This window comes from Felis catus, chromosome A3, assembly GCF_018350175.1.
Source record: "Felis catus isolate Fca126 chromosome A3, F.catus_Fca126_mat1.0, whole genome shotgun sequence".
NCBI lineage: Eukaryota > Metazoa > Chordata > Mammalia > Carnivora > Felidae > Felis > Felis catus.
This window is the reverse complement of record NC_058370.1, coordinates 66,962,425-66,974,513: the sequence shown is the minus strand read 5'-3', so window position 1 is coordinate 66,974,513 and position 12,089 is coordinate 66,962,425. Positions and strand designations below refer to the sequence as shown.

The following is a 12,089-nucleotide window of genomic DNA, read 5'->3' as shown; positions in this document are numbered from 1 at the left end:
ATCTCGCGGTCCGTGAGTTCAAGCCCCGCGTCGGGCTCTGTGCTGACAGCTCAGAGCCTGGAGCCTGTTTCGGATTCTGTGTCTCCCTCTCTCTGACCCTCCCCTGTTCATGCTCTGTCTCTCCCTGTCTCAAAAGTAAATAAAACATTAAAAAAAAAAAATTTTAAACCAAGTTTTATGGAGGTAAAATTCACAAAGCATACAATGCACCCATTTGAAGTATCCGATTCAATGGCTTTTGGTATAGTCAGATATGTGCAACCACCACCAATTGTAGAACATTTTCACTTCAAAAGGGAACTATACCCTTTAGCTATCATATCACCTCCCTAGCTACCCATTTTCTGCGCACCAGCCCTGTGTAACTGCTAAACCCCTCTTTCCGTGGTATTCTACATTCATATGAATGGAATGATGTAATACATACATTCTTGTGCCTGGCTTCATCAACTCATATCCATCCAAGGCTCATCCAAGTTGTAACATGTATCACTTTCATTCCTTTTATGGCCAAATAATATTCCACTGTATAGATATCCCACATTTTTTATGTTTATTAATTCATCCATTGGCCCTGGCTAATTGGGGTGCTTCTACTTTTTGGCTATTATGAACAATCCCTGCTAATAAACTTTGTGTACAAGTTTTTGTGTGGACATGTTTATTTCTATTGTATATATACCTAGGGATGTTAAAATGCTGAGTCATACAGTAACTGAGAAAATGCCAGACTGTTTTCCAAAGGGACCGCACCATTTACACTTTCTCAGTGTGTGAGAATTCCACTCCCTCATCAAAGTGTGCTATATGACTTTTGATTTTAGCTATCCTAATGGGTGGGAAGTGGTAGCACACTGTGGCTTTGATTTGCATTTTTCTGATGATACCCTGCATCTTTTCATGTGCTTATTGGCCATGTGCATAACTTAGTTGGAAAAAATATCTCTTCAGATCCTTTGGCTTTTAACTGGATTATCTTTTTGTTATTGAGATGTATTAAGACGTTTTTAGGTGAAGTAAGACAGACCCATTCTGTCAATCTGGGTTTTCACCCTGACTGTAGGTTCTTGAGCATACCTTTATCCAGTCCAAAATGGTATCCTCAGACTTCCTTTCTAAGAAAGCTTTTGCCCTCCTTCCCTAACTCATTCTCTGGTGTTTTAGTCTTTTGCTCCTCTCTCTCATTATCCTTGTTCCCCTTTCTCTTTCATCCCACTGTGCAAAAACATTATCCATCTAAAACCTGGCTTAGCAGGAAAGATCCACAGGAGAGCACAGAGGACAAAGGATAAGTTAAGAAACATACACTACCATCTTAAGTGTCTACTAGAGAGACAGGAGACTTGGCAGTGCTTTGATAGTCATGGAAACCACTACTAGGGAGAACTGCGAATAGAATTTGGTTGGGAAAGGAGGTAGTTCTGAGTAGAGCTCTGAAGAAGCCCCCCTTACCTCATGGGGGTTGGTAAGAACCACAAAAACCACAGCTAAAAGGAAAAAGAGAAAACTCCACCACCGGCTTTTTTCCAAGTGTGGCCGCCTTCCACTCAGCTCAGTGCCTGACACATGATGTGTCTGAATCCTTGAGGAGCAACCTTTGCAGGTGACCGTGCTTATGCTATCTCTGTCACCTCGAGCAACTTAAACTGCACCTCCTGCACTGGGGATAGGATCCAGGTGAGCGTAGCCACCAATGCCTCCTTCAATCCTTGTGCCACTGGACCCGGCAGCCCAGGAGCCCCACCAGCCACCACTGCTGCTGCCATCTTTCTTCCACTCAGCCTGCCAGCCCCAAGGCCGGACCTGCCCCTGAGCGATGGCTCCTGCACGACCGACTCTGTAATAAGACTCTTAAGTGCTCATGTTCTTAGTAACCGTATAGTAGTGCTTTATATATTCTGGTAATAAATCTTTTGATATCTTATGTAGTACCAACATATTCTCCCATCATGGATCTAAGTCTTTTCACTTTGTGATGACTTTTAATGAAAAAAAGTGCTTAGTTTCAATACAGCTGAGTGGGTGGTGTTGTGACTTAAGAAATCTTTCCCAAAGCCAAGATCATGAAAATATACTTCCCTATATTATTTTCTGTAGAACTACAAAACTAAACACTAAAAGCTTTGCAGTTTTGCTTGTACATTTAGATAAAAAAATTCACTGGAGTTTATTTTCATATATGGAGTAGAGATCCAGTTTCACTTTGTTCTTTATATGGATACCCCATCATCCAATCACTATTTATTGAAAAGATGGTCCTCCCATCCCCCCCACCCATATTCAGCAAGCTAGCCACTGACTCTTAACCACTCCACCTCTTTCCTGTAAAATAAGGAAATAAGGAATTTGTAACAAATTCCTTGGCTAATGTGTATCCAGCTACCCTAGCTCCTGCCAACAAACAGACACTCTGGAGAATCAAGGGAAATAATTTCCATGGTTCCTTCTAGTTTGAAGATCCTTTACTTTTACAAAGTCTTTGGGTGCTACTTGTTTCTTCCATACCATTTGGGAATAAACACATATAGAAGTCCTATTACAGGGGCGCCTGTGTGACTCAGTTGGTTAAACATCAGACTCTTGATCTTGGCTCAGGTCATGATCTCACAGTTTGTGAGTTCAAGCCCTGTGTGGGGCTCTGCGCTGACAGTGTGGAGCCTACTTGGGTCTCTCTCTCTCTCTGACCCCCCTACACTCTCACTCTCTCTCTCAAAAACATAAATAAATGTTTAAATAGAAAGTCTTATTACAAAGAAATATAACACATATCAAATTTCACAAACTACATGATTTTATTTATAAAATTCCACACACTGACTACTATTGCCCATGTCCATTTATGTATTCCTCAGTTACAGCTCTCATTCTTCAAAATAAAGATCTTTGAAATTGTACTCAAAGTATTACTAAATATTTTATTAAGGTGATATCCCATGGGCATCAAATTGCCAACACTATGAAAAAAAGGGTTAGTATAAAAACAATACAAAAGCATTACAGACCATAGCTTATCAATATTATCTTCGTTCCTTTGATGGGATTTCCTCATGTAGTAACTTTGATTCGTGAAATGATTTCATTTACAAAACTATTATTCTTTGCTATTACCTCAGCTTTCAGCTGTTTTAACTTTTTTGTGATGTTTTCTTCTGACATTTCAGTAAAAGGCACTTGCTTCACCTTGGATAAAAATTCTTGAATAATTTTTTCACCTTGCTGAAAGACATATGAATGATCCATTAGTCTTTAAAATGTCTTTTTAAAAAGTCACATTGAACTGTAATGAATTGTTTCTTTAAATTTCAATCTAAACACACCACCCGATATTCAAAGAATATTCTTTAAACTACAAGTGTGCACTATCTAGAATACACACAAAGGCCTTAGTTGAGCATATTTCTTAATAGCAAGTTATTAAAAGACATTTATAAATATCTTTTCAGCTGCTAATGAAAGGGGCTGAATATTTTAATAGTTTCCAAATCCCTCACCTTTTATAATCGATGCATAAACAGTCTTCTGGGAGAAAAAGAACTCAAGGTTTATAAATACTGTAAGGCATAAATAGTCACTGAAAATTCAGTACTCATACACATACAGAATTTTAAAATCAGTATTATTTTACTGGCCATTTATTGCCATTCTAAAAAACATGGCTGTTACTTGCCATGTCATTTGTGGGCAAATCCCTTAACCCACATTCCTCATCCATAAAATAGGATGATAATATTACCAACCTCCACAGGGCTGTTAGGAGAAATGGAGAGTGAATATGCGTGCTTAGAAGTGCCTAGAACAATGCCTGGCAAAGGTAAGTACTATGTAAATGTTTATCATCACATATGAAGCAGAACTAAAAAGCCTGTTTTTCATACAGGGAGCTAGTTGGTGATAAGTACCTTAAGGGTTGAAAGGCAGATATTCAAATGGTAAGAAATGAAGAAATATTTCTCTATTAAATAACAAGTGCACTTTTTCAAGTAAAGATAAAATCTAGACTGAGCATCTTCTTTAGCTTAAAATTTTTTCAAAAAAGTGTAATTAATATTATCAAAAGTACATGGTTTCTGTTCTAATTGGAAACCAGGAATTACATAAAGGAACCTCTGTAACCCCAGATCACCACTAGGTGTGCTGGTGACACCAAGACCATTTCACAGCAACCTTCCACACTTAAAACTGGCAACGAGATAGAATACATTTCTCTTGCCAGTATAGGTACAACAGATGAAACTAGGCCTTTTCAAAGCTTAAAAGTCATACACAATAATCTACTGTAACAATTATCTATGCTTCAATAAAGAACACCACCAAAAACTCACTGGTTAAAGCTAAAGACATGACAAGAAGTTCACAATGTATAACTACAGTAAATGCTGCCAGGACCTAGCAGTGAATTAAGATTCTTTTATTTTCATTACTGCAGAGAATCCTTTAACGTCTAAAAAATACACTGGGCACATACTTGTACCTTCCTGTGCTAGTATCTAAATTTCACCCATCACTTAGAGATAAGGCCTAACTTAAGATGAACTTCTCCCATGAGAACTGAAACATTCTGCCCACAAAGAGCTTTCCAGAATAAACATTTGTCATATACCACTTAATTAATCTCTATGACATATTTTTCTTTTTAAGATTAAAAAAATTTTTTTCATGTTTATGAGAGAGAGAGAGAGAGAGAGAGAGAGAGAGAGAGAGAGAGCACACGAGCATGACTGGGGGAGAGGCAGAGAGAGAGGAAGACAGAACCTGAAGCAGGCTCCAGACTCTGAGCTGTCAGCACAGAGCTGGACACAGGGCTCAAACTTGCAAACCATGAGATCATGATCTGAACCAAAGTCGGATGCTCAACTGACTGAGCCACCTGGGCACCCCTAAGGTTTTATTTTTAAGTAATCTCTACACCCAACATAGGGCCTGAACTTACAAACCTGAGATCAAGACTCACATTCTCTACCAACTGAGCCAGCCAGGAACCCTATGACATATTCATTATTCTTATCTCCCCAGCCAGATTCTAAACAATTGGAAGGCAGGAACTATGTTTCTTTCTTTGTTATCATCTTAACTAAGCACTGAGTAAATATGCAAATAACTGGATTTGATCTATTTGTTTATGAAGTAATCAAAAAAGTGCTCAGACATCTTTTACTCCTTTGAATTACTTACTTCAAACCTAGACTAGGGGTGGCTCAGTCAGTTAAGCCTCCAACTCTTGATCTCAGTCAGGATCGTAAATTCAAACAAGCAAGCGCGCGCGCGCACGCACACACACACACACACACACACACACCCCAAACTTTTAAAGGGGTCGCCTGGGTGGCTGAGTCTTGTTAAGCATCCAACTCTTGATTTCAGCTCAGGTTATGATCTCAGGGTCCTGAGACGGAGCCTGTGTTGGGCTCCGCACTGGGCTGGAGCCTGCTTGAGATTCTCTTTCCCTCTCCCTCTGCCCCTCCCCAGCTTGTGCATGCATGTGCACTCTCTCTCTCTCTAAACAAACACACACCTAGACTAATATTCCTGTCGTCATAGGTTTTAAATCTGGTACTTTGAAATGCTCTCCTTTGGTCATGCACATAGTGTAGAAAGAAAAATAATAGAGATGAATGAAGTCTTTGCCATGCAAAGAAATCTAAGTGAATGATCAACAAATAAATATTAGAATCACATAGGGAAGAAATAACTCATCTTGGTGACCTGACAGATATAATACAGGATTAAATAACTACAAAAACAATCTGACAAACCTCTCTTTCCAGATAGCACCTCTTTGCTGCTGGTTCCATTTCACCATAGTCTTGTGATTTTCCAATATTCTGAAACTCCTCTAGTTCCAGGGCTTTTTGTTTAGCACACTCTATTACATGCCTAGGGAAATTTGCAAGCTCTGCAACATGAATCCCGAAACTTTGGTCACAGACACCTATGAAATTTGGGGATCGTGAGGAACAGGGTAGAAAAAGACAGCAATTAATGTAAAGAGAACTTATCCATCTCACCCTGTAATTAGGAAGCTTAATTTTGTATTTCAAATACATTAGCCAAATGTTTCAGAGTAACTTAGATGAAGGAATTTTAATTAGGCCTTAATGGAAAGTAACTAGGACTTGGCACAAAATGTTATATTCTATCCTTAACAAATGTAGTAGGAAAAATTTCAGGGAAAAAAAGGTTGATAAGAACCCTCAAAGGTCTAGACAAATATCAGATTCTGAAGAAAAATTAATCAATTCAATCTTCCTGAGGTCTTCTCATTTCATAAGTGAGGAACTAAATAAAGTATTAAGAAAAAAAAAGATAAATGTGCGTCACTAATTAAGAGCACTTAATTCAAAATATACAGACTTATTACTCAATGGTCTATCCTCTAGATCTGCCTACATCATTTTCTAGAGATAATGACTTCAGAAAATTGGCTAGATAAATATAAATATTTACAATACTGGTCTTAGAAAAGTTACTTACCATTCTTACATAGTCTTATTCTGATTCTAAACTACTGCAAACACATGACTACTGATTCTAAACTACTGCAAAAATTCCAAAAAACGGAATTTTTGACCCAAGTCACTAGTAAATTTATTGATTAGGTAGCTTATCTTCATCCCCATTTGCAGAAAATAAACTGACTTAAGACATTCCTTCCAGACGTTTAATACAAGTGATGCTCGCAGACAGTTAAGATGGAGATTCCATTTTTGCCTCAACTACGTATCAACTATAAAATTTTTTTGCCTAGTTACATTATCTCTGACGTTCTGGGGCTGGAGATGGATTGGATGGGTTTATTCCTACCATCTCCTCACATCATCTGGTCTTTTAAAATTCTGAACCCATTTCTTTATCACACAAAACACAAAACGAAACCTCAATTTCATGCTAAATTCCAGGTCCAACTAAAAGTATCTTTATTTTTTATCAATAATAACTCAAAAGGATTCCCAATGAAGCATAAGCAACAAAGAATAAAAGAACCAAAAATATATCTCACTTATGTGCAACCCACTGATGCAGGAAAATGTGTTCCTGGAAAATCAGAAAGTCATCTGAAAAAACTATTCCAATGATTGGTGAAATGTTTAGGCAGCATGTTAATCTCATCAACCCTGTAAGCTCATTAGCTGCCAGACCCACAAATGACAAACTCTTCTGAAAGGATGAAATGCTAACAAATAAGTCATTTTGTATGTGAGAACTACCAACAATTTCAGGATTTGTGGAAACCCTACCTTTAAATGAACCTGTTCATGTAACACACTCTTTAGGGGCACCTGGGTGGCTCAGTTGGTTAAGCGTCCAATGCTTGATCTTGGTTCAGGTCATGATCTCACAGCTGGTGAGATTAAGCCCCGAGTAGGGTTCTGTGCTGACAGCACAGAGCCTGCTTGGGATTCTCTCTACCTCTGTTCCTCTCCCCCTGCTCCCGCCCCCATCTCTCAAAGTGAAGAAATAAACTTAAAAAAAAAAAAAATACAATTAGATAATTATAATATAATAAATAGTTTGTTAAAAAGCCTTGGAACTTCAAAGCTTATTATTGTCATTAGCTGTAGGTAATCTGATAAGAAATCATGCTGCCATGATAGAGATAGTACAAAACCCTCTGTGATAATGTTGAAGAGTTATTCTTTCTGCAACTGTTATGATGAATGTCTACTATGAGACACAGAAATATAAATAATGTACCACATCCCTTGTACCCAGATTATGAATTCAAAGGTAAATGTGTTCTGTACAAATATCAACAATTCATACTTAGAATAAGGCAATCACTGATGATGTCAAGGGTAGTAAGTTTCTCACTGTCACACCTGAATCTACAGTACACTAGCAGTACACACTCACCTTTCTTCACCTGATACAGCATAGTTAAGGTCTCTTCGGTAGTTAGTGCTGTGACATGTAGGTTATTAACAGTTGGTATCTGATTGGCCAAGGCAGTAAGTTCATGAAAATGTGTTGCAAACATGCAAAAAGCACCAATCTTTGTTGCAATGTACTCTGATATAGCCCAGGCTAATCCAAATCCATCATAAGTAGAGGTTCCTCTTCCCAGTTCATCTATGATTATTAAAGAATCTTTGGTTGCAGACCTGAAACACATAATTAATGAAAACTCCCCATTATATAATATGTGGTAATGCAAAAAAAAAAAAAAATTAAGGCAATGTAATAGGAAAGATGCGCCACACACATAACAGATTATCTTAATATATAAAAAATTTAACAGTGAATAAAAAGCACTGAAACTTAAAAAAATGGGCATGGCCATAAATAAACAACGATGGAAAAGGAAACAGTGAATATTTTTTAAATTACCAATCTCACTAGCAGTAATCAATTTCCAAATAAATCAGCTATCATTCATTTCTTGCCAATCAAATCAACCAAGATTTTAGAGATTAATACCACAAGAGGATGGGGAGGATGGGAAAAGGCTGTCAGCATATGGACACCTGCATGTACGCACAGCTGGTGGTCATGTAAATTCCTGTGCCTGCTGCAGCCCTACCAATCAGACATTAGCATTCTTTCTTTTCTCATTTTTAACTAAATGTAAGGAGGGGAATTTTTTTCCCTCAATCAGAGAATGTAACAGTTCTTCATGTGCTTACTGGTCATTTATTTTTCTGTGAATTGCCACTGGCATCTTTTGCTTATTTCTTTAATTTTTAAATTACAAATATTAGCTTATTGACTAATTACTATACCAAATATTTGTACCACCTCTCTAATCATTAATAGTAATTTACTAGGGATCTACTATATGTGATGTACTTTAGAAGATACTAAGAAACAGAAGGCACAGCTTCCCTACCTTTAAAGAAGCACCTAAAAGTGAAACAAAGAGATTTTAGTAACCTCTAAAATAAAAAATCTAATAAAGTTAAAGGCATGTTGAAGAGTTCACAGAAGAAATATCCATGACCTGAGGCTTATGTGACAAGGAAAGACATCAGAGAAGTAGAATGTCTGTCACTAAGGCCTTTAAAGATTGGAAAGGACATGGGTAAACACTCCACGTAATTGTGAACAGCACAAGCAAAAGCATAGTAGTGGCGGAGGTTATAAGGTGAACAACTGCCAGAAATCTTAAGAAGACAAATTTAAAAATCAAAGAAGCTTTCCCCAACTATTACCAATCACCCTTTAAGACAAAAGTTCATAAGAAAACTATTAAACTAGATGAAGGTTCTCAGATGTTTTATAGATGAATCTGCAGATGCACTTCTCACAGGACAGGGACATTCATTTTCATTTTGAGGGGACTAGGAAATTCACTCACCTGAGAATAGAAGCAGTTTCTAGCATTTCAGCCATGAATGTGGAGACTCCTTTCAACTGACTGTCGCCAGCCCCTACTCGGGCTAAGATGCAGTCCACAATGGACACTTCTGCTGACTCACATGGCACAAAACACCCAATCTGGGCCATGAGAACTATCACCCCAGTTTGGCGAATATATGTTGATTTACCTCCCATATTAGGGCCTATAAAATAAATTATATCGAAAAGCAAGATCATTAAATTTATTTCTGCAAATAAATTTTTAGTCTTCAACTGCACATTTATGACTAATCACCTAGGTCATATGACATGGCATATAAGCAGCAGAACCACCAACTACCTAAGTAATGGTATTTTCTCTTCAGTCAAACCTACACTGCACCCTTCATCAAGAGGACCCATGAAAAATATACCTTACCTGTAATTTGCCTAGAAAAACCACATTTTCTCACAGCTCACCAAACCGCCTACGTGATAATTTGATGTCACCCAGAGAAGTAGTACACACCTAAATGATTAACTACACACTATAACTCATTAATAAACAAGGCTATTAGTGAATGGATTAGTATGGTCAAATCTTTCAAATTACTTAAACTCCACACTAAAGCCCTAAGAAACAACCCCATTTTCTGCAAAAGTACAATTTCTTTGTTTGGGTTAGATTATATTAACAACTTGAAAATCTGTTTGGGGAACTAGAATATTATCACTGACTATTCCCCCAATATATTTGTCCAAAGACTCCCACCCATCCTCCACTTCTGTTTTCTAGAATCTGGTTAAGATGTAAAAACACTTTAGTTTGAAACATGCTACATTAATCTATAAGCAAACTTTTCTCAAATTTCACATGAATATAGTCCCATGTCTTTAAAAGAACTGCTACCTTAAGCTGAGGTCATTCAGCAGTCCATTCTACTTGACCTTCAATGACCTCTGGCTAACAGTAATCTTTAGGTTGAAGGGATGTTCTTTTTTTTAAGTAGGCTTCACGCCCAGAGTGGAGTCTAACGTGGGGCTTGAAGGCAAAACTGTGAGATCAAGATCTGAGCTGAGATCAAGAGTCAGACGCTTAACTGACTGAGACACCTAGGCACTCCGGAAAATTCATTTTTAAATACACTAATAAACCCCTTGGAACAAAAGTTTTATATAAAGATGACATTCTCTCATACGGGCCTCCCCCTCCTTCCAAATCTTCCCTGTAACCCAAATGTGAATATATTACTAACCAGTATGATTAATGTTGTTTTTCTAACATCAAGGATTAGAATTTGCTTCATCAGTCTTAAATATTTCCACTCCAAAATAAAAAAAAAGGAAACATTACCCACCCCACTCCCAAAAAGCCCATAAATTAGATGTTTTTTGGGTTTTTTTTTTTGTTTTACCAGTAATGATGTGGAACATCTGTTTATCTTTTTCAAAGTGAACATCATTAGGAATAAATGCAACTTCATCTTGAACTTCAACACAAGCATGTCTGGATGCTTTCAACGTAATTCTTCCTTGTCCTTTCTCCAGAATGACCGGTCGTACATATGGAACAGGTGCTCCATTTGACACATGTGCAAAGCTGACAACAGCATCTAGCTGAGCTAATACATCATTGAGTGTCTGCATTGGTTCTACGTAACCTGTATAAAAACAGAAAATGTGCATAGGAATACTGAAAAAAAAAATACATATAAACAGCCACAGAAATATGTTTAACTTCCCTATTTGGGAATTTAAAATCCATTTTCTAATTTATATACTTAAAATATTAACAGAAGTTTGCCATGCTAAATTTGAAAGGAATACCTAAAACCTCACGAGTTTAAAATGTATTACTACATCTTCCCCTAGTATGAACGGATTTCAAAAATAGAGTGTGATGCCTTCCCTTACCGAAATCCATTAAAATTAAAAAGCACACAGCTGCTTATCTTAGGAAACATACAAATACTAGGTTTAAAATATAATAATGTGACCATCAAGGCCTGTGCATGTATAAACTTGACCATATAACTGTTACTTGAGTTTTTTCTTCCCACCAGTACCACATGCAGTTGAAATTTAGCATAATTTAGATCCCTAATTGTCACTTAAAACACTTTCAATGAGATTCTCCTCTCCAAGAACATTAATACTAAAAGCTATTATGTACGCTAAAAAGTCCCTGACACATGCCAGGCAATGCATGTTTAAGCAATAAAAGTGGTCAAAACTTATAGAATAGGTTCTAAATTTTAATAGCTTGGAGGAGTTGGTGTAACATAACACACACACATTATGTAGAACTATCACACGGGCATCAGTGTGTCAAAAGCTTCAAAGGACATTCAAGAGAATAGTGTTTTAGAAAAACATTTATGAGTTTAATCAAATGGCAGGATATATAATTCATCTTTGATTCCCTTGTTTCCTATAAAAGTGATAAAATGTTTTGAAAATAAAAATTAACTTATGAATGGTTGAATACAAATAACTCTTACTGTTTCACCATTTTCAAATTTATTCCGTTTTACCTAACATGTACTTCTTTTAAAAAAAGAAACAGCTCACACTACTCTATAATGTAGGAACAAGAACCTGTGAAATTACTTAAATATTAATGGAGTACTTACTGTAATTACTTTAAAAAAGGAAAACCGAAGCCTCTTATTTAAGTCTATACTTGGTATCTTACATCATCTGGCTCTTAACAGCATTACCTCTTCTGGTGTAATAGCCAAGACAGAAAACTACAAAAATGATCCATTACATTTTAAAATAAAAATAATGCATATATTAGACAAGAAAAGGCTTCA

General features: G+C 36.9%; 1 protein-coding gene across 1 annotated transcript in view; it reads right to left on the bottom strand.

Annotated features, from left to right (window-relative positions):
- Window positions 1–2,768: 2,768 nt before the first annotated feature.
- Window positions 2,769–12,089, bottom strand: part of MSH2 (mutS homolog 2) — an 81,551-nt gene continuing 72,230 nt past the window's right edge. The window contains exons 12-16 of the mRNA XM_045054181.1: window positions 10,689–10,934; window positions 9,293–9,497; window positions 7,852–8,099; window positions 5,754–5,929; window positions 2,769–3,216 (exon numbers count right to left, since the gene is read on the bottom strand). Coding sequence (XP_044910116.1) covers window positions 3,046–3,216; window positions 5,754–5,929; window positions 7,852–8,099; window positions 9,293–9,497; window positions 10,689–10,934 — 1,046 coding nt within the window. The 3' untranslated portion in view covers window positions 2,769–3,045. The remainder of the gene's footprint in view (window positions 3,217–5,753; window positions 5,930–7,851; window positions 8,100–9,292; window positions 9,498–10,688; window positions 10,935–12,089) is intronic.